Genomic DNA, 27476 nt, shown 5'->3' with positions numbered 1-27476 from the left:
TTATTTTATTGATTTAATTTTAACTGAATAAAATTATTATTCACACAGAGTTTATGTTTTTTGGTCTTTTTTCTTTGTAATGCTCTTTTTGTGTAGTGAATTTAACAGTCAAGAATATTGGTACACTTTTTTTTTCATTTGCTCAAACTATTCCCACTTTCAGATAATCCCTCTTTGATAAAAGGTGAAACTATCTCTTTTATAAAAACTGCACTATTAATTTACACTTTGTTCATAACACTATTATTTCTGGATTTCTCTCTCCTATGAGAAGTGATGAACAGCGTACATATTGGCTCCCTTACTCACTCTGCTCCGGAGTGACCTTTGCTAGCACTACATTCATCTATATTGGCTGTGATACGTTATCATGTTGTCATAAAATAATACATATTTTCTTCATTTTTCAATGTAGATTTAATTAGTGACAGAAATATGTAAAAAAAATATTCTTTTCTTTTCTTTTTTACAATTATTAAAAAGTTACTCTTCCGGTTTTAGCCATTTTGACAGGTGCCTCACAGACTTTCAACTTGAGTTGTTAGGGTTGAGAAAGAGCAGTAATTTCAATTATTAATAAAAAGCAGCAGAAAACACAAAAAGTACCAAAAATATTATTCTTTGATGTAAAAACGATGTAAAAAACAAAACATAGTATACAGGCATAATATTTAATTATAGAAGTAGACAAACGAAGTTGTGGTAACGGAGGTAAAAACTGCAATGTAAAATCCTGCATGGTACTTGTAGGCAATCTTATGACATACAGCTGTGATCTCAGATGGTCCAACTCAAGTGCATATGTTAGGTGTGTGTGTGTGTGTGCATGGCAAGTTGCTTTCATTCTACCCCGTGTCCCCCATTCTTTCCCTGTGGTCAGATGCAATTGGCTTGCACACACTTATTAAACACACTTAAACACATTCTGGATTCTCGAAAAGAGATGGAGAATGGTCTTTCAACTTGACCATTCTCTACATTCAGCTTACAGAGGACAGAATACTGGCGGCTAAGAGTGCCCATTTGGGTAAAGGGCTCAATTACCATATGTGGGCTTTGCCTAACACTCTAATCTGAGCAGATCAGTACCACCCACAAACACCATGACACTGGAGTTTACACGCCGCCCCTCGTACTTCACCTGAGTGATGGAGGGGGCAAGCACCTACTCCCTTCACTGACGGTGGGCCTGGTCTGCTGCAGGTAATCAATCAATCAATCAATCAATCAATCAATCAGGGGTTTCAAGGCGCAGCGTGAGGGTCTCAAGGCGCTGGGGGAAGGGAGGGAGCAGTTCCGGATCAGTCGAAGAGCCAGGTTTTTAGGTCCTTCCTGAACGTGTGCATGGTCGGGGAGCGTCTGATGTTAACAGGGAGCTCGTTCCAGGTCTTGGCTGCGATGTAGGAGAAGGCTCTCCCGCCCGTTCTGTTTCTGCAGATGCGGGGGACCTCTGCCAGGGCGAGGTCGGCGGAATGGAGGTTCCTCTTGGGTACGTGGAAGGATTCTCTGTCGTTGAGGTATTTGGGTTTGATGTTGTGGAGGGATTTGTAGGCGTGGGTGAGGAGTTTGAAGGTAATCCTCTTCTCCTGCTGGGCCTTCATGTAGGTCAAACTGAGCCCAGGTGGGTTGGGGGCAGATAGGAGCTAGTACTTCTACTCTTTCCAGAACTGCAGATCAGTGCCAGGACATGGAGAACTGTGGTGACTGGACCACCTGATCGGACTCCAGCAACGTCCCTGGCCTGAGGTCATGCCAGTGGGCTCTGACTCAGCACTGATTGGCCCGGGGGCACCAGGGCAAGCCATGGTCCAACGGAACGCCAAGCCAAGCCTCCTACGTAGGTCCTCGAGGCCATCTAAGCCTGACATATATATATTTATTGTTATGTAGAGGGATACTGGAACATGGGACTGGCTTAAAGAAACAGTTGGCTTACTGGGCCAGAGCCCATACTCGGGAGGCCATGTTTGCCCCATATTATTTATTTATTCAGTGTTTTATATACCGCGGACATGACCCGGTTATGGTATCAGAGCGCTTACATTTACATAGCCTTAAACTTTCAACAGCAGGTTTGTAACAACCTTTAAACAAAAGTAACAAGCATAGATCAATTTGAGAGAGAGACGTTTGTACTTATATACATGTCCTATCGACCACTAGAGATTGATTTGTATTATCATAGCATGTGAGCAGGAAAGTATCCTAATAGTATCTGGTCTACTGTTATTGTGGGAAGAATTTGCTCAGCTCATAAGAAAAGTCTTAGCTTCTCTTTTTTAAAGCGGAAGTGGACGAGATTCTTCTAATGCTTGGGGGGAGTGAGTTCCAAATTCTTGGTGCTGCACCAGAAAATGCTCTGTCATAAGTTCCCTTCTTTCGGAACAGGGCAGGCTTCAGTAAGATCTCCATTGGTCCGAGAGACTCTGCTGCCTCCTGATAATGTGATTTTCTGGGCTAGGTATAGTGGTATTTTGTAATGTATTGCTTTGTGTGTGATACATGCCATCTTTAGTTGGATTCTTGCTTCGTAAGGTAGCCAATTAAGCGCTTTCAGATGTGGTCAAACTTTCTGGAGCCTGTTAGAAATCTCGTGGGCACATTCAGACAAGCTTTTAGCGGGGCTGTTAAAATCTTGGGTAGTCCTGATAAAGTTGTGTATCCGTACTCAATCCTTGAGATGACTAACTGCCGTTTTCAAGTCTAGCTATGAAAGGTTTCAGATTTCTAAGATAGCTAAGATGGAAGCAGGCATTTGTTTTCCATCGTGTTAATGTGGGTTTGCATGTTCAAGTTCTTATCTAGAGTAATTCCAAGAGACTTCTTTGAGTCTACAAGACTCGGAGTACAGCTTAACGCAGTGATCAACTTGGTCCATTCCATTAGCCATTCAGCCGGGTCTGGTGGCTCAGTGGACTAAAGCAGCCACTGCGGGCCTGTGTTCGACCTCATGGTCACAGGTTCAAATCCTGGCGGGTCCATTCAGCCTTTCATCCATTTGAGGTCGATAAAATGAGTACCATTGAGTTGGGTAACAATAAACATCTGCTATTCAGCGCCAGGATACCTTCGGGTAATCGTGTGCTTTACAAATACACTTGTTATGTTATTATACTCCTAGTGCTTTTCTGGGGGGGAAATCAGAAGGAATTCTGTTTTATGCGGGTTAAGCTTGAGATGATTCTTAGTTAGCCAATGAATGGTCCTCTTTAAAGCCTGGTTCATGATGATGATCTCTTCCAACGATGTAATCTTGATATATAGCTGAGTGTCATCTGCATAAATGTGGAAGGAGATGTTTATCTGCTGTAATATTTCTGTTAGTGGTTCTACATATAAATTGAATAGAGCAGGGTATACTGTTGATACCTGTGGTACTCCAATAAGATTTGGGGATGATGCTGATATTCCAAGAAGGATCTAAACCACTCTAGAACTGTGCCCACTAATCTCATTCTTTCCTCCAGTCGGTCTAGTATTTTTAAATGGTTTACCGTGTTGAATGCCGATGAAAGGTCAAACAGAATTAGGAGACAGGTTTAATTAAGGTCTAGAGCAAGTAGAGCGTCATCCACAATGTGCAGAATTGCTGTTTCAGTACTGTGATTTGGTCTGAACCCCAATTGGCAGTCATTCAGAAGTTTGAATTCAGAAATGTGTTGGCTCAGTTGTTGTTGAACACATTTTTCCAGAACTTTGGCTAGCATGGGAATGTTTGTTACTGATCGAAAGTGGTTAAGGTCTGAGGGGCTCTTGGTAGGTTTTTTTAAGATTGGAGTGACTTGCCCGATTTTTAGGCAGTCTGGTAATGAGCCTTTCGATAGCGAAGCATTAATAATCTTGGTCCAAGAGGGGATGAGAAAGTGGTTTACTGTAGAACAGCATTTTGAGGGGAGAGGATCATTGAAATGATTGTTCGGTTTTATGGTCAATCGAATTTTCGCAATATCTTTGTGGTCATATAACTTGAATTCTGACCATAGAGTATTATTTTCAGGCATTGCCTGAAATGGTTGAGACCGAAGCTTAGCTGGAGTGCTATTGGATCGAGCGATCCTCCAGAGCATTCTTGAGCTCCACCTCCAGGGAACTGGCTTTGGCTGTAAAGAAGGAAGAGAATTCTTCACAGCTGATGTTCGATTTTGGTGCTGTTAGAGAGGATTTGGCTGTTTTGTTAGATTGATCTTTTAGCAGTTCGAAGAGTTTCCTCGGTCTGTTTTTGCATTATCCAATTCTCTCCTAAAGAAGTCTTTTTTTGATTTTAGAATACTCTTATTGTAGGCGTTTCTGGCCTGTCTGAGTAGTTCTAGATTCCATTCTGTTAGTCTGAGTGACCATCTTTCTTCGTTGAGGGATCCATTAAACCAAGGGTTTTTATCTTTGTCCGGTATTCTTTTGAGTTATAAAGGGGCTATGGGCCAGATGTACGATGTTTTTTAGCGTGCGCAAACGGGTCTTAGACCAGTTTGCGCACCCTAAAAAGCATGGGCTCATGTACAAACAGTATTTTGCGGCTCGCAAATAAATTGCGACTCGCAAAATACTGTTTTGCGACTCGGTATTTGGAAGGGGCATTCCCTTCCAAATAGCGACTGCATAGCCATGTACTAATGTTTTGCAACAGCAATTGCGGTCGCAAAACACTCGCAAATTACCACCTACTTCAAGTAGGTGGTAATGCATTCGCAAATGGGAAGGGGTCCCGAGGGTACCTCTTCCCCTTTGCAAATGCATGCAAAATTATTTTTTGAGGGAAGGCAGTGGTTCCAGGGACCACTACCTGCCCTTAAAAAATTAGACAAAAACGTTCCTTTTTTAAATGTATCCCGTTTTCTTTTAAGGAGAACGGACTGCATTAAACAAAAAAAGGCTGCTTTATTTAAAAGCAGTCCCAGACATTGTGGTCTGCTGAGTCCAGCAGGCCACCATCCCTGGGAGGGCTCGCCATTCCAAATGGGGGTCGCAAAATGAGAGTGGCTCATTAATATTCATGAGCCTCGCATTTTGCGTCCCTATGTGGAATCGCAAACAGTGTCCAAGACACTGTTGTACATGCCAAATAGTGAGTCACAAATTGTAAGTCACAAAAGCGACGCAATTTGTGAGTCGCTATTTGGCAGGTCGTACATCTGGCCCTAAGACATCAATTATTTTCGTAATCGTGGTGTTGTAGTATTCCGTGAGTTCGCTGACTTCTGCCAGGTTATTAGGAGGTTGCAGTTCTTTCTCACATCGTGCTACAAGATTCTCCATATTGAGACCTTTGGTGTCACAAACCCATTGTCTGGGTTTGATTGGTTGTGAAGATGTTTTCCTTTTTTATGTAGGGTACTTGGAAGGTAATAATGTGATGATCTAACCAGTCACAAGGGATGATCTTGATTGTATCAACAGCTTTTTCTGTGGAGATGATCCAATCTAATGTAGAGCATTTTGTGTGGGTTGGTAGCTTGCATTCTTGAACCAAAGATTGATCTTCAAGGAAGTCTTTGAGCATATTGACTTGAGTATCATTGTGATCTTCCTAGTGAAGATTGTAGTCTCCTAAGAAAATATCATTGGAATGAGGAGCAGAGTTTGCTGTAATGATTTCTATCAGCTGGTCTATGAACATGGGGTTTTTGCCTGGGGGGTGGTACAACGCGGTTATGGTTATCTATGGATCTTAAGCTCCCTACTGGTCTTAAGCACATGAGGTGGTTAGGGAGTACAATATATAAGTTGAAGCCTAACCACTCTAGGCCACAATAGAGAGAGTGATGTGTTTGGGAGGAGAATCCCTGCAACTTACCAGGGACCAGGGTAGGCTCCAGGACAGGTTACCTCATTAATTTAGTCCCTAGAGCTATGGTTAGGGTTGTTGTTTAGCCAGGCCCTGTCATAAGTAGGGAAACAGGGAAGGCTACAGGCTCCTATTAGCCTCCGTAGGCAGTTGGGTTCTTTTTCAGACTGGCACATGACATTCAAAAGTTGCAAGTTTCATTGCCCATCAATGAATATCTGGGCTAACTCTTCCATCACCCCAATGAGGGCAAGGTATAGTTGTAGTTCTCTGGCTACCTAAAAGTTATTCTAAAGATACCTCGGTGACAAGAGATCTGCTGATCTTACTAGCTGACACATTCTTAGTTGGCTCATCGTTAGCTTGCAGTACAACACTTACCACTGCTACCCCTCACCTGCTAGAGAGGATGATACCCAAGGTGCTGACTTTGCTTTAAAGAGACTATAAAACTTTACATCATGGTTACAGCAGGAGTTATGAGAGCTGGTGGCTGTGGGGAAGGAACTAATGGCAAACAAGTAGCAGGAGGGATTGGTCATCTAATTACAAAAAGCAGTTGAGGAGGACTCGGTCCAAAAGACTATGAATGGCAGGTGTTTAATTTGGACTGTTTAGTTCATGGGTGCTTTTGATAATCACCCACCACAGCAAAATGTTATTTTGTTCATAATGTTAATAATCTGGATACTGCAACTTGCCATTGCCTTAGATCAAGAGCTTCCTCTTGAGACATAGATAAAGGCAGCATCTAACAATTTTTAGAAAAATCATGCTTTAAATACCAGAACCCATTCAAACGAGGGTAGGAGTAGCCTGTATTCCTCCTGCCATGACAATGAGGGTGCAGATTACCGCTTTTGTATCTGGCTAAACTAAAACGTGCACAATTTTACTGTTCCTCTGCTTAAACAACTTACTAATTTAAAAGAGATCACTGATTTTCTATTCAGCATTATTTAAGTAATATTGAGCCCTTTCCTGTTTTTACATTACATCCTCTAAATATATGCCCCTCCCTGATCGTAAGGATTTGCATCTCAGTCACTGCTGGTAGTTCCTCATTATAAAAGCGCTCAGTGTGGAGGCTGTTCTTTGATAATTTTGGATCTTCCCTGTCAACTGCTATCCCCCTGAATCGACATACTACCAATCATTTAGCCTGTCACAAGGAGTTACAGTTTCAGTGTTGAGTGAGTGTTGCCCATGAAGAGACCAGTATTCCTAACATCTTTACTACACAATAGGATAATGCCAAACTGTGATTTGCAGCTTCTCCATCAGTTCCTAGCAAGTTCCCTTCCACATCCCAAAGAACGCATGAACTTGAAACTAAATAAACAATCACTAAACCTTCTACAGACCCTAGGGTAAATAAACCCATATTTGGCTAGTGCACTGCATGGACTCATATATAAGGGGTTGATCCACTGTTGGCAAAACACATTTGTACTGCTTTGACATACTGTGTAGAATGAGCTCTCAACATTCCCCAGGACCCTACATCTTCAAAGAGTTTTGGTGTCCCATTCCCCACTTTATAGAGTTAGAGCAATGAGCAGAACACACGCCCATAAGTGCCAAAGCAGGTTCTTACCTTCCAACCCAACCTACTCACTCGTCATACTTTACCTGCATTCCTTGTGGCACTGGATTACAGGTATCGCCGGAGGGTAGCTGGTTCAATATCTTCCTACTGGGAGCAGTTACAGTTCTGGAAAGGGATTAATTCTTTATTCTTCGCTGCCAGAAGGACTTTCTCTTTTTATTTATAAAGAAATGACTCTAGGCTTCCTCATTTTTCCACCTTACTTGGGGCCCACTCTGTGCATCCTTTCTATGTGGACTTCAGGCTGGTCATCTCTATGTATACTCAAGAATAAGCCCTCTAAGAATGCTTCCAGACTGGTTTCATCTTGTACCTGCTCCAGGGTCCTAACATGACCACTGCAGCATTTAGACCTGCTCTGAAGGACTTCATATTTGAGGATTGTAGCTTCTGACTGAGTATGCAGGGACACTATTTTAGTTTTCAGCTTGGCTTTGTTCTTCTCCAAAATGTTATTCTTGGCTTCTCTAGGATCCTGTTCTCCACAGAGCCCACATATGTTCTGCAAAGATTTATTTTGAAGCCATGTTCTATTTTTAGGTCGGTCACACTTGTTAATATGTTTTAGTTACTGTTTCAGTTATTTTTTGAATGCTCAGAGGTCACCCTTAGTGAGGTCTGTGTAGCCCAAACTCACAATTGATGATTGAGAATGGCACGATGGAGACCATGCAGGCTTTTTTGTATGTCTGGCAAAAAGAAGTGAAGAAATTAGCAGGCCTCGAAAAATCTACTCGCCCACTCACAATTGCGAGTCAAATTTTTTCAGGTCGAACTATTTTTAGCTCCTACTAGTCCCATCTGGCTAGTCAACTCAGGCTGGAAAGGAACAGGTGTTCTGTTCATTAAGAAAGTGAATGAGCAATAAAGAGGCTATTAAATCTTGTTTTTAGCTTGACACATTTTCTGTCTGTTCAAGAAAAGAGGTAAAATGTCAGTTTGTCTTTTAACTAATTGCTGTTTGAAAAATAAGGTTTATTTTTCTCTCTCTTATTAGAGCTAGAGATTTTTGTCAAGTGAGCTGTCTGAAGATGTCAGTTATTTTTCTCAAACACATAACATTTAAATAAATAGCCTGTAAATTAATATTACAAATATTTCAAAATATATCAGGAATTATGAAAGCACATTTTTTTGTAATTAAGAAGTGTGATGCAAACAGAGTTAAATAGGAGCAAAACAAACCGTAACACTTTACTTGGTGATGTGCAAGTGACACATATTTGCAGAAACTTTATTTCCGAACTTTTTTGTTTGTACACTATATAGTTTTATCAGTAAAGCTGCATGTCAGTGGAAAGATTTGTGGCCATTTCAATGTAAAATCTGCTGATTACCAATGACAGTGTGCTACCACTTAATGCTTTCCACAAATTCCTCTAAGGAACTATTCAAAACAGTGACGGCCTTGTCGAGCTGCCCGCGAGATACTGTTTTTGTTCCGGACCAAAATGTTGTGGACAAACTGGCGGTCTTCTTCCAGAACAAAGTCCAGACCGTCTATAATGAACTCCTGAACACTTCTGAAGCAAGGGGGAGAAACCATCTAGAGGGTCAGGAAGAGGAGACATTCCATTGCAGCCTAACTCAGTTCTCCGCTTTAAGTGAAGAGAAAGTGATAGATTTATTGCTGTAAACTAAATCAGGGTCCCCACTTGATCCTTGTCCCCCACACATCCTACATCTGGTGCCGGAGGATGTGTGTACATCCTTGACCCCACTATTAAACCTAGTCAGAAGATCAGGGGTCTTCCCTTTATGTTGGAAAAAGGCCTGTATTCGACCAATTTTTTTAAAAAAACAAGCTCGATCCCCTAGAGGCTAAAAACTACCGCCCGATCTCCTGTCTACCTCTACCCTCCAAAATATTGGAGAAAGCCATGAATTCTGAGTTGACGGCCTATTTGGATCTACATAACATCCTTGATTCCACTCAGCATGGCTTTAGATCTCGACACTCCACAGAGTCAGCCCTGATCATGGCGACAGAGGAGATCTGTAAGGTGATGGATGGAGGTGGTAGGGCCGCCCTGATACTGCTTTACCTTACGGCAGCCTTCGATACCGTAAATCATGCGGCGTTAATACGAAGGCTGCAGGCCGTCGGTATTAGTGGTAAAGCCCTGGCCCTTCTAACGTAATTCTTGTCATCCAGGGATCAAATAATCCATTGGGAGTCCCCCAGGGCTCGGCCCTGCCCCCGTCATGGTCTCTTGCTCGTGTCCTACGCTGATGACACGCAGCTAGTGGTGTCTGTTACGCAAAATGGGGACATGACAGCTGAACGGTTCCGTATCTGTCTTACATCGCTGAATACCAACTTCTTAAAACTCAATACTGAAAAAACTGAGATCATTTGGTCAGGAACCATCGATTTGGAGTCAATTATGGTGGCCCATCGAAGCAGGAACATGCCCGGTTCCGGTGCCAAAGGCTCGAAACCTTGGCTTCCTGATTGACAAAGATTGCGGGTTCTACAAAAGATTCTTCCTTTAAATCCTTTCTCTCTGAGGAAAACAGTGGTAGGAGCCTTAGTTATGTCGAGAATAGACTATTGTAATGCTCTCTACCTAGGAGCTGGCGCGAGGCAGCTCACTAAACTCCAATCACTTCAAAACGCAGCAGCACGATTACTTAGTCTACCCAAACACCACCCCCCTTCCACCAGTATAAAGCAACTCCACTGGCTTCCAGTGAGATGGCAGGTGGAGTTTAAAGCCCTCTGTCTAGTTCATAAAGCCCTTTAAGGAGGAGGGGCTAATGACTTACAATCTCTATTCCTTCGGTATGCTACTTCAAAACGCAGCAGCACGATTACTTAGTCTACCCAAACACCACCCCACTTCCACCAGTATAAAGCAACTCCACTGGCTTCCAGTGAGATGGCAGGTGGAGTTTAAAGCCCTCTGTCTAGTTCATAAAGCACTTTAAGGAGGAGGGGCTAATGACTTACAATCTCTATTCCTTCGGTATGCTCCACCGCGCTGCCTAAGATCTACTGACACTGGACTGGTACATCATCCGAGGAAAAAAAGAGTAAGATGGGGAGGAAAACGATTTTCATTCCAAGCAGCTAAGTTATGGAACTCCCTCCCCGTCCAAGTAAGACTTCAGTCCTGCGGGACGCTTTTTAGGAAAAACATAAAAACCTGGATTTTTACGCAACTCTAAACTTGCCATTTTTCAGATTCCTCAGCGTCAAAACGCCTCGGCAATAGTGCGCTTTACAAATATTCAGTCAGTCATATGTGGCTAGATTTGGATTATATGTGGAAAGGAAGTTTTGTCTATTAAAAAAAATATATATAGTTTTTTGTACAGCAGACATACTAAACTCACACATTTGTAGGTGCTATCACATGTGATAATGAAGAAAATGGCGGCTCAATGAATTACATTATGTGCCCACGATCACATAATTTGAACCCAGTTTTTTATGGGTCAAGAGCATTACAAATAGGTCAAGTAAATTATTTAAGTCACTAGACTCTCAGGTCTAGTAACATTTGTATGATTTTCCGAGGCCAGATTAGTCACACCTTTTGGGTATGCTTCTTTGGTGGTATGGGCCTGCAAGAATCCATTCTTCTGTGATAGCGGGTTAGAAGTGTAGGATGCTGGAGTTTCTTTGTGTTAGTTCTCCTAGTTAGCACCTTCTCTCTGGCTTCTTCTGCAGTACAGCCTCTTCAATCTTCTCCTCTCCTCTCCACCACTAGACAAAAGTGTAAAGCATGCAACCACTAGACACTCCAGAGACACTTTTGCAGGCTTTCTTTAGTCCGAGTGCCATGACATTAGTTGTTAATTTTAGTTTTGCCTCCATGAAGGATCAGTGCAAAGATTACTCAGTACTTCCTCATTTTGGGTCCCTGTGTTGTGCCACTTTCTAAATCAATTTGCTCTGTTGTACTCAGTTCCAATGTGTCAATCAGCACTGTAATATAGGCAAATTGACGGAGATTCACTCGGTCTAACGAACAATGGCTGGGACTCCCCAACTCAGGAGTCGCCAGTGCCCGTACAGTTCTTGCTGATTTACATTGCAGGCCCCTGGATCCCAATGTGTCTGGTTATTGTTTGGTGTGAGGATACTGAAGGACAATTATTTTTTCCAAAAGGGGGAATGTTCACATGGAGCAGATATAAAAAGTGTTACATATGTAAGTTTGACTTCTCTTACATAAAAAGTAAACGATAAAAAAGAATACGTTTTACAAAACGTATCTTAAAAATACCATATGTTTCTTAAGATAAAAATATAAAAGTAAATACACAAACACATATGTAATAATATTATATATTTAAACAATATTAACAAAACGATTACATTTTTAATTATTACTTAAATAACTTCCCACCCTATCCCCCTAAAACACAACACACATCTAATATATAACATAAAACAAATATTAAATAAATTACATATTTTAATTAAAATTAATAATTAATCAAATGTTTATATTCACTTAACTTCCCACCCTAGGCCCCTACAAGTGCAACACACCTAAAATAAAACAAAATATATAATAATTACACAATTTACATAATCAATTAAAAATAATTAATGAATTATTACTCAACTAACTTCTCACCCTATACCCTACAAACCCAACAACCTGAACCTAAAATATAACTTAAAAAATATAATAATTACACAATTTACATAATTATCAATTAACAAATCAATAAAAGTAACTAATCATTAATTATTACATAATTAACTTCCCACCCTATACCCCTACAAATACAACCTGCACCTAAAATAGAGCTTAACAAATTACAAGATTTACAGAAGTATCAACTAAATAATTAATATTCATCAAAAAATAATTATTAAGTAATTATACTTTGTTAACTTCCTACCCTATATCCCTATAAACCTCCCAACCCACAACATCACTATAAATTACAATTAACAATTAAATTAAAATGATAAATAACATAAAATTACAAACTATATTTAAAAAACATTAACAACACTTATACAAACAATATAGAACATATACAATTACAATATTACTTATAACACAAAGATAATTAAGGAATGATATTTTTAACAACAATATTATTGTTAACCATATTATCAGCGATATTCTTAAAAAATTATATATTTTTTTTAAAACTAAATGTTTGCCAACAATATTCCTGCATCACAATATTCCTGTGAAACGATATTAACGATATTAAAAACTCGATATTAGTGTCACTCAATATTTTGTCTAAATACCTGCAAAATATATCTTAATCCAACCTAAGATTGCTTGAAAGCAATGGCACTTTCTCTTGGTCTGTGTGACAAACTGACCTTTCTCTCTTGAGTGAAAATGTTGTACCAAACATAGATCAGAGATTCTGAGAGTCAAGATGCTTACACGCTTACTCTCCCTCTTACCCTTTTTCTTCACACTTTTAAAGGTAAGTTATGAATCTTTACCAGGGGTGGCTCCTCCATTAGGGTGGAGGAGCGTCGCCCCACTGCTGTGTCGCAGTGCAGGAAGCAGAAACATAAAATGGTATTTTAAATACCATTTTATGTTTCTGGTTCTCACGCTGCGAGAAAGCAGAAGGGTATGCCTGGTCGGGGTGGGTGGTTTGGGGAGGAGTGGCTTGCCCAATGCTGTGGCCCCCGCCTGTTTGGTCAGCCCTCTAGGGCCGACCAAACCAGTCATGCGCAGTCTACATTTCTCTATGTAGGCTGCATGCACCCTACATAGAGAAAATGGCCTCCCCAGAGGCGCCAGGCTGGGCGCTGTCCCCGCCAATCACAATGCTGCCATTGCAGCGTTGTGATATGCTATGGGGAGGGAAGGGAGGCTGCCTGCTTCCTGTTCCTCCTGGAGGCAGGAGAGCAGGAAAGCAGCAGGAAAACGTGGGACCCGGCCAGGAGCAGAGGCGGCGCGGGACTCGGTAAGGTGAGTTTTTTTTAAACCCCCCCGTGCAAACCACCGTGCGACCCCCCACCCGTGAGTCATGCGAGCCGCGACTGATCTTTACTCAGAAGACAAATAAAATGTATAACAAACAGGCCCCGCTCTCCGGGCAGGTAACAGCGGTGGGGCAGTGGGGCCGCGTGGGGGTGGAGGATTTCGAGGGACGATGCCGAGGGAAAATGTATTATTTATTTAATTTTCCGTCTGCATCCTCTCTTGAAATCCCTCCCACGCATCCCCACCGCTGTTATCTGCAAGGACCGCGGCTGATAACAAACCCCTCAAAAACATACGGTGAATAGACACTGAGGGGACAGTCTGTTTATGATACAAAACCTAAACGTGAATAAGAAGATTTGCTTTAGTGTTAGTATTGATGGCTTCCCATGGAGATTCAATCCTTTAAAATTGTATTTAAGTGCCTAGCAAACTCAGTATTACACTTAGAGGCTGGAATCGGCTGGTCTACCTTCTGTCTACTGGTGTGGAAAAAAAGGAGTTTCCTTATTGAGCATTTAGGCTGAGACGACGCTGTACTATAAGTCAGGACATAGTTCTTCGTTCTAACTTCAGTTTGAAAGGTGTGTTTTTGCAGAGGTTTATGCATTCTAATCTTAAAGTTTTTGCTATCAAAATATAAGTACAACAGCATCATGGGTCCTGCTAAGATAGTTTTTTCTACAATATCTAGTCAGTGGAGACTTACCAATAACAACATTGTGCTCTGGATGACTGGAAATAATGGCTTTAATCTGCTCAGTAGCTTGCTGGCGAGAAGGCAGTTTGAGGTTGGGATTACAATGTGTGTTGTCCAAATAAAGAACATCGATTTTTTTCATGTTATTTAATGGAGGCTGCTCCAACATATTAGGGCTGTAACGGAAGTCGCCTGTGGGAAGAAAAAGAAATTAACGTATAAATAGAAATTCTCCAACTGTGTGGATTTTAGAAATATATATTTCTACAATGCAAAGGAAATCAGAATGTAGTTAACTCTCAAGTTTGTATTAAAAGACACTGAGAATTCTCAAGGTCAAAAATAAATATGGACTAGTTAATGTACTCTTGATCGTACATTATAAGAATACTGTATGTCACAGAGGAGTTCTAAGACCATGTAGAGCAATGGAGCAAAAGACAGGGAATATAGATTCTCCAAGTTTTGTGAAAAGAGAATCTGGATTTCATTAAAGACAAGGAGGCTAGCATTATGCATATCCTTTTATTACTCCACACCTTGCAGCACTTAGAAGTATTACATCACCAAAATAAAACTTCTAGAACATAGAATGTCCAAACAATATATATTCCTCCACACAGCAGCCATCTTCCTCTTTTACGCTGCTCCTGTAGAGAACATAACAACACCAAACCGCAGCTGAACTTCTTCAAAAATCCTCTTATTGGACATCTGGAAAAACAAACAACATTTTAAATCAACTGTACACCCACTTAAACATAACAACCAGATTTTTCTCCAAAAATCTTCACTACTCCACAACCCACCCAAAACCAAGGGTGGGAGGGATAATGCTAGCCTCCGTGTCTTTAATGAAATCCAGATTCTCTGTTCACAAAACTTGGAGAATCTACATTTCATGGCAAGACCGGAGGCTATCATTATGCATGTTTAAAGCTGTGACAAAACCACAGACGACACATGCCCCAAAGGTTTTAGATAAAACTTTGCAAAAACATCCGCACTGGACAAATCAGCTGCACGCAAGATCTCCTCCAAACGCCCACCAGACAAGAAAGCCTTACTTGCCATAGCACCTCTAACAGAATGTGCACCAAACTCATTCAGATCCACACCAGCTTCAGACATGCAAAATCTCACCCACCTTGCAATTGTAGCTGTAGTTACTGGACAAAAAGGTTTCACAAAAGAAATTAACAACTGATCATCTCCATCTCTCCTAAACTCGCTCATCCTAGCTTCGTACTCCTTTAAACACATCGCCACACATAATTTAGGATGTTCCACAAATCTTGGATAAAAAATTGAGCTTGACATGCATTTTGTTCTTTTGGTTATACTAAAGAGAACTCCATCCGGAGTAAAGCTTCTGTTACGAATATCTAACGCTCTTACGTCTGAAACTCTTCGAAAAGAAATAAGACACAAAAGACTTGCTAATTTCCCTGACAACTGCTTTCGACTCAAGAACCTATTGGCTGGCCAATTTTCAAACGACATTAAAATTCTAATAACATCCCACATAGCACTATACCTAGGCCTAGGAGGTCTTCTTAACTTAACACCTTTCAAAACTCTGCAAACCAAAGGTTCTCTACCAATTGAACAACCTCCTACCAAACTATGACGTGCTGCAATAGCAGACCTATAACAATCAATAGTCCTAAAACTTAAACCTTTAACAAACAAAGTTGACAAGAAATTTGCCAATGGCAGAAGCCTCCACGGGATCCAGACCCCTTTCCAAGCACCAACCAGACCACTTCCTCCATGCTCCCAAATACCTTTTCCTGGCACCTGGAGCCCATGATTCATTGAGCAATTCCTCAGCCTGTTCCGAAAGCTTTCCAAACTGCTCTTCTCTCCTGATATCCTCCAAACAAGAAGGCTCAAGGCCCCTTCCACCACCAAAGGATGAAATACCTCTCCTTCTCCTAAAAGAACGTCCTCTGAGTCTGGAACCAACTGCCAATTCCAAAAGACCTGGAAACCAAGTCTGTCCAGCCCAAAACGGTGTCACTAACACTACCGGACACTTCTGCCTCCTTACCATCAATAATACTCTCTGTATCATTGCAAACGGGGGAAAAGTATAACATCGATCCTTCTTCCAGTCCTGCTGAAACGCATCCACTTCCTCTGCCAAAGGATCCGGCCTCCAACTGTAATACCGATCCAACTGATCAGCCTTGACGCAAAAAGATCCACTTCCAATGGGCCCCACTCCTTTACTATTCTCCTGAAAATCTGTACATTCAGTTTCCAATCGCTGTAATCCATTAAATATCTTGAATTCCAATCTGCCACAACATTGCTTTGGCCTGGAAAATATTCTGCCTGCAAACCAATCTTCTCTTCCAAACAAAAATTCAAAATTTTCTTTGCCAACTGAGACATATTCCTTGATCTGCTTCACCCCAAACGATTATATACCGTACTGCCGAAACATTGTCCATCTTTAACAACAAATTGTAGTTCTTCAACTTCCTTCCAAAACTCTTTAATGCATAAAGACCCGCCATCATCTCTAAAGCATTTATGTGCACCGTACTCTCCTCCAAAGACCACCGTCCTCCAGTCTCCTGTTCCTCCAGATAGGCAACCCAGCCAAAGAGACTTGCGTCGGTCTCCAAAACAAAGTTCGGGCAAATTCCAAAAATCGCTCGACCATTCCACGCCTCCAGATTCTCCAACCACCAAACCAACTCCTCCCGTGCCTCTTCCGTGATAATGACCTGATCTCCATACCACAAGCCCTTCCTGAGAGCATACGTTTTTAACCTCTGTAATGTCCTATAATGAAGAGGCCCCGGGAACACTGTCTGAATTGAGGAAGAAAATAACCCTATCACTCTTGCCAAAGCTCTCAAATTCACCATTCTCCTCTTCAAAACACTCTTCACCTCTGTTTTTACCTTCTTTACCTTTTTTTCCGGCAAACTTAAAGTCTTTGACACCGTGTTTACATTGAAACTCAAAAATTCCAAACACTGACTTGGAACCAGGACAGACTTTTCCTTGTTCACCACAAAACCCAAACCTTCCAGAAGCTCCACACACATCAACACCTGATCTCTCAATTCTTCCTGGCTCTGAGACATAATCAAAAAGTCGTCCAGATACAGAATCATCCGAACTCCTCTCTCCCTGAGAAACTTCGCCACAGGTCTCAATACCTTCGTGAAACACCAAGGTGCTGATGCCAGGCCAAACGGAAGAGAAGTAAACTGGAACAATCGACCCATCCATCTGAATTGCAGAAATCTCAGACTTTCCTTGGCAATAGGTATCGTGAAATAAGCATCCTTCAGCTCCAACTTCACTAACCAATCTTCTGGCTGTAAAATATCTCTTAAAAGATGGATACCCTCCATCCTGAAATGCCTGTAAACCACAAACTGATTAAAAATCTCAAATTTATCACTGGCCTCCATCCTTTCCCTTTCTTTTCCACCAAAAATATTGTGCTTACAAACCCTTTGCACTCCTCTGAAACCTCCTCTATTGCCCCTTTCTTCAACATTTCCATAACCTCTACGCCTACAATATCTTTTAATTCCCCACTGAATACCAGTTGATTTGGTTCCCTCATTTGAAAAGGCAGCTCCACCATCTCTACCACATACCCCTTTACGGTTCCTAAGACCCAACTGTCTCCTGTTATCTTTTTCCAATTTTCTTCGAAAAATCTCAACCTTCCCCCTACCTTGTCTGGGGAAAAACCAAAATTCATCCTCATACTTACCATGTGATCCTTGAGCAAACTGTGCTCGACCCCTTGGCTGCCGCCCTCTTCCCGATGCTCTTCCTCTCTGAGGGTAAAATCCAGTTGCAGACTGGAAACCCCTGAAGGCGGCTCTACCACTAGATTGGTATTGAGCCCTTGAGAATCCACGGCCAGGGAAACGGGCCCTTCCCCCGGCCCTGTCAAAAACACCTATATTAAATACCCTTTTTAGGCTAGATTGGGCTTTATCTAAGCTTGTGAAGGTAGCAATGTATTTCCCTACCCCATTCACCAAGCCTTCTCCAAAGAGGTGCCCTTTAGGGTCATCTGAAGGTTCCTTCTTTGAAAATTCTGCCAATTTTGGGCTAATTCTCATTAAAATTCCTTTCCTCCTCTCTGAAATTAAAGCCGCGTTTGTGTTTCCTAACAAGCAAACAGCCCTTTGTGACCAACATCTAAGAAGATCTACATCTACTTCGACCTTCTTCATTTTGGCCTCCTCCGCCATATCAAGTATTCTTGCAATTGGACCCAACACGTCTAATAACCTGTCCTCACATTGCTTTAAAGCCTTCTCTATACCTTTCCGTGGGTCACGACCCATCTTAAAAAGAAAACTAATCAGGTCAGGGTCCAATTCGGGAGTATGACAAGACTTCCCGTCAACTACAGGCCGTGAACATTCAGCCTTTATAACTGCCCTGGCTTCTTTCTCCAACGGCTTCCGAATCCATAGTTTGATAAATTCAGCAACATGTGGCAATGGCCACCAATCAGTGCTCCTTGGATGTCTAATTAGGTCGGGACTAAACATATCCTCCCCCTGAGGGTCTTTAACCAAACCCTTCTCCTTTCTCTCCTTAACCATTTTATCTCTGTCCATATCCCAACCATCATCCAAATAGTCGTCCAGAATGAACTCATCATCATCATCTTCACTTTCCTCATCATAAATCTCATCTTGAGATTCTTCAATGTCTTTTGTGCTGCAAGGTACACCTTCTTTTGTGCCCCGATGGACACCTTCATCTCTTGTGGCGCTTGACACACCATTTCCTTTTTTAAACTTAACACCAACTTCTATATTCTTTACTTTTCTTGCTCTTTTCCCCTTAATTCTATTCTCACTACTCTCCTCTTTGATTAATGACCAAAATTCTTCTTTAGAATCATCATCTAATCTCCTTTTCCTTTTTAGCACACTTTTAAAAACATCTTTCATAGAACTCTTAATTTCCTCCGGCACCATTTTTCTCAACTAAGAGTTCCCTGTCACAGCACCTTGGCTATTCTCATTATTCTCCATTTTCAATATTCAATTCCCAAATTAAAATTATAAAATTCAATTCAGCACCAAAAACTCACAATATTCCCTCAAACGGCACCTAAACAACCTCCTTCCAACTAACCATTCTTCTTTACCGTCCTCTCTCTGCCCGAGACAGTTGCAACTGTCAAAATATTTCGCGTTACTGCCAACAAAGGCTACGCGCTCTAGTCCTCATTTAAGATGGCTGCCGTGCGTCACCACGCACGCACGCGTGATGACGCACCTCCTATCATCTCAACTTCGATTCCTAACCCTCGAGCACACTCTCCGAAGCCTCGACTCCCGCCGCGAGACGAGTAAGTACACTCGCGATTTTTTATATCCTTCTAAACGTTACACTTCTTTTTTTTTTAAGCACTCTAAATAAAACTCTACCTTGACTTACCTTATCACTAAAACCTACTCACTAAAAAATACTAACCCGAAAATTGGGTTATACCAGAAAAATTAATTCATCTAAATTCACCACTCGTTTCACTCAAACGATCGCATTAATATGAAACGTCCAAAACTCATCCTTGAACTCTCTCCTCAAGCCAACCATCGACAATTCATCAAAAGTTTTTCTTTCAAACACAAGCACCAAAACTATACTTATCTGCAAGGAGCAGCATAATAAAAGAGGAAGATGGCTGCGGTGTGGAGGAATATATATTGTTTGGACATTCTATGTTCTAGAAGTTTTGGTGATGTAATACTTCTTAGTGCTGCAAGGTGTGGAGTAATAAAAGGATATGCATTATGATAGCCTCCGGTCTTGCCATGAAATGATATTCCTTGTAACAGACAGAAACCTCATAATCATTGCCAGGCTCTTTTTTAAACTTTGGTCTCCTACTCTTTCTTCTATATTTCACAGTGTCTGCTGGTTAGGCAATAGACAGTGTGACGTCCCAACTCAAATGTAATAATTTACAGTAGAGTAGCCGTGTCCGTTTCGTATTATAGATGACAAGTGATGTCCAAATTAGACTGTATTTTATACAATAACAAGCGGTAGGTGCTATTAACGGATTTGTTTTCTACACTGTGGCTCTAAGTGACCTCCCCAACACCCTCTGCCGCTTGACTCTTTCTCACCCAAAGCTGTACTCTGGTCTGCATTAGACAGATTTTGTGAGAAAGCAGCTGTTAGCATGCCTGGAATCCTGTCAGAGTGGACATGTGCATACTTGTACCAATAAGAGCAGACAGTGGGTAACATGATTGTGTGCTATTAAGATGGTAGAATCATCCCTACCAAATGAATAACCGCTTTTAAGCAGTGTGCATGTAATATTGACAGATTATCGATGAGAATTGTCTGGCGAAACGTTAACTCGCTACCATGTGTTGGGTTCTCACCAGTTGGGGGAGGGGGGGGGGGGGGGGTCATGCAGCAGGACAATAAATGTGGTGACACGGAGACATGGATAACTGGTATGGACCGGAAGTCCTGTGCGACTCCGGTCCGTTTATTTAAAGCCTTCTGGCCACGATTGGCCAGAAGGTGATACAATGTCCGCAGTGTGTTCCGGGTCGGGGTCTCCATCCTGTTAAGCCGCCAACAACTAGACCGCTACACCATGCACGCTGGGCTGAAGGATATATTCCTACGCTGTGTTATAGTTACAGGTATTTTCTCTTCCTGATTTACCAATGAGAATGAGGCATCATGCCAGTCTCGAAGTCTGCGATCTATTTTGGTTTTATATGTGACTACATGCAGACTCAATCCCGCTGCACTCTGAACTGTAGTTCATAAATTAATACGGATGAAAGGTAACGCGTTTGCAATGGACAAATAAATACATGAGGGATTATAAAATGACTGCGTCTATGAGGTTTAACTTAATGACTGAAAAGAAATATATTGAATGCAGGAAACTGAGTAGCCTTATAAGTTTCTTTATTCATGAGAGGTACCACCGACAAGTCAGCTCGCCAGCTCGTCCATGAAATGAATGACTGATGACCTTCCCATGAGATCATTCTATTCCATGCCATGAGTTAGACATTCCAACATCACCCAAGAACAAATTAGTTACAACTCATCCTTCTTACAACAAAACAACAAGCATTGGCATAGCCAATAGGTCTCGCTTTTGGGACCTTATAAGTATTTAGTTATGCAGCACAATATCCTTGGTGCAACAACATCAACCGTTGCATGGCTAAACACTTGTAAGGTCCCAAAGGCGAGACCTATTGGTTATACCAATGCTTGTTTTCTTTAATTTTCTGGCAGGCTAATAAGCTGCAGAACTCCATCACAAGCTTAAACAAAAAAATACTGCCGCTGCAAATTTAGAGGAAAAGAATTGGCCTCAGTGCCCATTCACAAGCATCTGTTGCAGAATCAGATGAAAATATTTTACACTAGTAGTGCCCAGTCTCAAACACTACTAAGAAATTACTTCTCTACAGTCTGAAACAATGGAAACATTGTACGTTGGAAGGTATATCTACAACAACTAAAATAAAATGTCCTCCACAAGTTTATTTTAACAGCAATGCATCATTTAATGTGACTGATATGCAACCCACCTTTCTCGACCTTCCTCACTCTCCTGGTTACTCTCATAGAGCCTAAAAAATACTTCAGTCCACTAAAAACACCGGAGAACTCAGTTAGGATATGATGGGCAGCTAAAAGTCAGGGTGTTGGAGGGGCTGGGCTACGCTCTGCCAGCCCAATGTATTCTGGATTCGCCGTCGTGTTGGCAGCAGTTTTTAATTTGTAAAATAATAAGTGCCAGGGCTCAAGTTATTTCTCAGGAGCCCACTGCTGCTTGTGCCACTTCAGGTCCCTACCAGCACTGCCAGATACCAGTACCGGCAGCCACGTGCTATTAAACTACTCCAAGTGTTAGAAGTTGGACTGTACCACGTGTCTCAAAGCTGTAACAATGGCCTGAACACGCTGGTGTTATTATTTTAATCGGATAGTTTATCATTACAGTTTGCCCATGTTGTTGTTTTTTAAGAGAGTGAATGAATCACAATGTGGTGGACTGAATTAAATATGCGGCGGTTTTAAGATAAAAGTGTCAGCATCCAGCACCGGAAAACACTGGCACAAATTAAGCCCTGGTTAGAAGGTGTTTCATCGCCAAAGAGGCTCTTGCCTGCATGGTGTGAGCTGCTTTGGTGAAAAAAGAAGTGGTGGCATGTGGGACTTGTCACCCCTTGTGTTTGTTCTTCAAAGTCTGAACCGCCCGCAGTTAGGGCCTTTCTTCGGGAAAATAAAAAGCCAATTTCCAAGTCACCTCATTGGTTGTCCAGTGACGCAATGCAAAATTATGCTCCCCCCTGCAGAATGGAATGTGAAGAGGGCCCCCGAGTCTTCAAAATCCCACAGATATTTATTGATCTGAATGTAGGTTCCTTGAAGGGTTGGGGACCCCTGAAAGGTTGGAGGCCCCCCTGCACCGCAGTGGCTGCTTGCACTTGTCCTCTCCAGGAACAACATAGTGCTTACGGCACATCTACATAGGAAAAATGCTGTCAGATATAGTGTTGGAAAGCTGCCCTATGTCGATGGATTTGCCCGGCAAAAAGGGGTTTCCTGATGTAGGAACTGATGGTGGCCCCATCGGTGGGAAATCTGTGATCCTGAAATCTATAGAAAACTGGGGAGTCATAACATGGTGGTCGGGAAATCCGCCAATTCTTCGCAATTTTCTGTTACTGCCCAGCTCTAAATAAGGCCTTTGATCTGTCAAGAAAGGCAATTAATACAAGACCGCTACAAACCGTTCACTAATGGCACCCATGAGCTTCCATATTGCGCGTGCTCTTTTGCATTATGCTTGGCTAACAGATAGCATATCTCGAACCATGAACTGAGCCAGCTCTAAATGCTTCCTATAAGATTAGGCATAGCACAGGACATTATTTGTCCAGGATCACACGCAATTGGTATAGTGGAGAAGCAGAGATTCAAAGAAAATGCCTCCATGCTGAAATTTGCAACTTAGCCAATAACCCACATCTAGACCACATCTCCTCCTCCTCCTCTACCTTTGCTCACATTCGGGTACACGGTGACATCAAAGGTATATGCACATTATTCCTCATTTCAAAGTGTTCTAAGGAGCACTGTCTCTCACTTGCTGTATTACCACTGTATCTAAAAGTAATACCTGAGACCTGTGTGGTACACAGTAGAAGAATGACTGATAACCCAAGTACTGCACACTCTTCCTCTCTGCAGAGTTACCAGCACCTTCATAAGGGCCGTAGTTGGGAGATCTTTATGTCAAATGCACCATTTGCCACTGTTTTAAAATCAGGGTTATTATGCTAGGGAGAGTTCCAAAATCCCTTTGCGTGGCCAGGCATGTACGCTGCAAATGCTCCTTCAGTGACACACAGACTATGGGTCCCCCAAATTTGCCTGATACAAAATAGAAGAAAACACAACAATGTAGCGCACATATTTCGACTTCAGTTCCACAGAAGCAGGTGGGAAACAACCAAAGCAGTCTTGGTTACTAAAGCACCTTTTTTTATGCTGTTAGGAGGGCAACTGAAGGGGAAACCGTACACGAGAGGTTGGGGGAAAACCAAAGCAACATGGGGAAGAATGTGTGGGGGTGCAAGGTGAAGTGAATGAGGAGGGAATGCAGACACAAAGCAGGTGGGGATGTGAAAGCAACAGGTGGGAGGGAAAGCAACACAGGGATTTGGGGAAACACGAATGGGATGGATGGCGAAGTAATTAGTAGAAGCAGTCAGGCATCAGATAGTAACATATTGAGTCCACGGGGAGAGATATGCATGAGCGAGTCGGCTTGAAAACACATGCACTCCAATGGAGTCAAAAGAAACAAGCATTGGCCGCCCGAAAGTGACGCAGCCGCGAAAGTGAAAGTCATCGCGATCGCGGGCCGATGGTGGCTAGCGCGTGCGGCCGAGAAAGTGCGAATGGTGCTGGTGGCAAAGGAAAGCCAAAAAGGAAAGCCAGGGCGCTAAAAGCTGGCGGCTGCGGGCGTGCACGCGCACATGAACGCAAGCGCTTGGCCGTGTGGCAGCACTTTTAAAAGCCCTAACTAAATGTCTTGCAGAGCAGCGCATGCGCTGCCTCAGGCGAGACCTAAAGAGGAATAAAGAAAAAGGAAAGACAAGCATCTTCAATTCACATATGCATGTGACAAGCCATGAACACGGTAATAACCATGACTAAAAGTAATCTGTAATCTAAATGAGAAACCTTACAGTTGTACTAGTAAAGAACATAATCCCTGAACTTTCCAGATATCTTCCTGCACCTGCTTAAGGAAGAATTACTTATGTCATCCTCCCGAGGAACACTGCCATCAGGAAAACCAATAACAATGACACCAGGAGATTTCCCAGCAAATCTCACAAGTCTGGACAAGCTCTAGGTACAACCAGTGTCAACAGTTACAACATTTTTCCTGATGGCTGTGATGTTGTGAGGACCCAAAAAAACAGAGTATCCCTTGCAACTGTTGTGCCTCACCTTTTTCACCAGTACTTGGTCCCCAAGACACCACTTCTTTCTTTTAACAGACATCTTAGCATCATATCTCACTTTATATTTTTGCTGATAATCCAAAAGTCTGGCCTTCCTTGACTCATTAGAAATGCCTGCTCTGTCACACTCGGGTAGCCATACAAGAGTTCAACTTAGAATTGGCCATTCTTCCCCTCAAAGCCTCAAAGCGAGATCTCTATGTGATCATATTGGAAACGGTACGATGAGCCCACCACGTTTCTCTCAAAACACTCCCAAAAGACAGCCTCGAGTCTAATGCCCGTTGAGCACAGCTTTTAACCTCCCTATTCATCCTTTCAGTTAAACCATTGGCCTGTGGTACATACAAGGCTGTTTCTTTGATGAACAATTCTAAAATCTTTGAGAAAGGTTTGCATCTCATGGGACGCAAATTGCACTCCATTATCTGTGACTACGTTTTTTGGGACACCCTCAGACACAACCACATCCTTCAGAAATTCAGTCACCGTCCTAGTATTGACCACACTCACGCACTTGGTCACAACCCACTTAGAAGTGTAATCCACCAGCAGAAGAACAAATCTTTCATAAGAAGGCATAAGTTCGAATGGACCAATTATGTCCTACCCCAATTTAGACCACACCATCTCTGTAACTTCCACAGGAGACAAGGGAGCGTGGCTCGGGACGTGGAACTTATCATTGGTGGCACACAGATGACAATCTTTGCAGCTTGTAAAAGCAACTAACATACATCGCCCCCACGGTAAGGGCTGAACAGAATTTCTGTGCCAATATATCATATACAAGCCATTTTACATTTGAAGAGAGAAAAAACCCATTACAAACAAGCCCTCACCCCCCATCCTCCCCCACAACCCGGCACTAATGCGTACAACGGAGACATCTGGCAGTAATATAGTGTGGCATCTATTAGCATTACATAACAGTCCCTCTCCTACCGGCCCATAAACAATAGAGATCCGTACAGGAGAGTATGCAAATCTGGATTCGTAAGGAGATACCCAGAGAGGGGAGCCTAAATGTCTTTAGGTCGGTACGCTTCAGGCAGCTCCTCCGCATATATTTCCAATTGGTCCCTACAACAGAGTAGATCACAGATCCACCTCTTAGCAGTTGGCACAGTCTTTGCACCCCAGCATTGTGCTACCGCCCTCTTAGCAAACAAGGTAGATATGGCCACAAGACGCCTATTACAGGGCTTGAGATTCTGCACCCAGCCTAACAGACATACCTCAGGTTCGCACCAAAAGGTTTCCGTAGTAACATCAGTTAAGACTTGCGTGACACGTAACCAAAATTTGGAAATACCACCGTAAGACCAAGCTAAGTGCATAAAATCTGTGTCACTCTGGCCACATCGCACACAGCACACACTTTCACGCAAGCCAAACCTACATAATTCAACCGGCGTGTAGTAAAGCTGGTGCAAGTATTTAAAATAAATGATGCGGAGATTACAATTTGCCGTCAGGCGCTCAGATAAGGCGCAGCAAAACTTCCAGGCATCCAATGTCCGCGTACAGCTCAAGATGTTATTCCACTTATTGTAAGAAGGAGATGCACTTATTTCTTGCTCCCGAAGAGACGCATTGTACAATTTAGTGATCATGACACTGCGGCCCTGCCTTCCCCAGCACCGCCCACAAGGCATGTAGTGTTCGCGGTTCTTACGGAAATGCGGGGTAAACGTCCCGAATTGCCTGCCGCACACGCACATAGGTAAACCCCAGCATCAGACTGGGTTCTTGACCCACCTGCAGGTCCAACAGAGTCTGGAATCGACCCTGTTTATATAAGTCGCCAATATGAGTAATCCCCACAGCACTCAATGTCTTTAGGGCTGCCAGTTCTCGAACGGCAGAGATACCAGGGTGCGCAGCAAGCAGCAATTTTGGTGCATACAAATAATCCAACTGTGATCTACTAGCAAGAGTTTTCCACGCCCAGGCAGTACAGTGAACTGGACAAATTTCAGCGCGCGGGCCCCCTCTACTGCCCATCAACAACGCCGCCATCAGAGGCATCGGCAGTACGGAGTCTGCCTCAATCGCAGTGTGCGGCTGGGGTAATACCAAAAGTGCGCAAACTGCACCTAGGCGCATAAGTAATACAAGTGCATGTCAGGGGCCTCAAAGTCACGGCGGTCAAATGGCAGTCAGTACACACCAGCTGCAACTGGGCTTTCCACCCCCCTCCCCCAAACAAATGTTAAAAGAGTCTACTGCAGCGCAGTGAACAGTGCCTTATTCAAACGGATAGGGATGTTAACAAATAAATAAAGAAGTTTGGGCAAGAAAGTTATTTTTATGACCGTGATGCGATCCGCAAGCAAAAGAGGAAGTTTAGCCCATCGCGTAGCTTGGTCTGTAATCGTGTTAACGACCCGGCCGTAATTAGCCGTGATCACCACCTCAGGGTCCCTATGGAGCCATATCCCAAGAAATTTCACTGGGTCAACTGACCACTGCAAAGGATAGTCTAATTCAATCTCTTTAGTACCTGCCGTTAATGGAAACACTGTGGACTTAGCCCAGTTGATGCCCAAACCCGAGAATCTCTCAAATTTGACATACTCTCGTAATAATGCCGATAAATTTGTGGCGGGTTCACGGACATAGAGCAGCATGTCGTCGGCATACAACAACACCACCAAGGGTCTCTGTCGAAACCGCAACGCCGCCTGGGCATGCAGTTGAAGCAGCTTGCACGCTAGAGGCTCCAGCGCCAATCCAAATAACAAGGGCGACAGGGGGCAACCCTGCCGCGTGCCCCTTTTAATAGAAAAGGGATTGGAGACCCATCCATTCACACAAATCCGTGCTACTGGTGCTGCGTACAGGATGTGAATGCATTTTAAAAAGAACGGTGGTAGGCCCATCCGCAGCAGGACGGTAAACATAAATTCCCACT

At 42.6% G+C, this 27476-nt stretch overlaps 1 protein-coding gene across 5 annotated transcripts in view; it reads right to left on the bottom strand.

The window, feature by feature from the left end:
- Nucleotides 1-27476, bottom strand: part of LOC146785740 (5' exonuclease Apollo-like) — a 96990-nt gene that overhangs the window by 25322 nt on the left and 44192 nt on the right. For 4 of the 5 annotated variants that reach the window (XM_085634961.1, XM_085634962.1, XM_085634965.1 and 1 more), the window contains one exon: nt 14028-14210. The exons of the other annotated variant lie outside the window; for it this stretch is intronic. In XM_085634961.1, the coding sequence (XP_085491087.1) occupies nt 14028-14210 (183 nt within the window). The remainder of the gene's footprint in view (nt 1-14027; nt 14211-27476) is intronic. 5 annotated transcript variants of the gene reach the window in all.

Source organism: Triturus cristatus, chromosome 11 (genome assembly GCF_964204655.1).
Source record: "Triturus cristatus chromosome 11, aTriCri1.1, whole genome shotgun sequence".
NCBI lineage: Eukaryota > Metazoa > Chordata > Amphibia > Caudata > Salamandridae > Triturus > Triturus cristatus.
The sequence above is the reverse complement of the archived record's forward strand: the minus strand, read 5'-3'. Positions and strand labels throughout refer to the sequence as shown.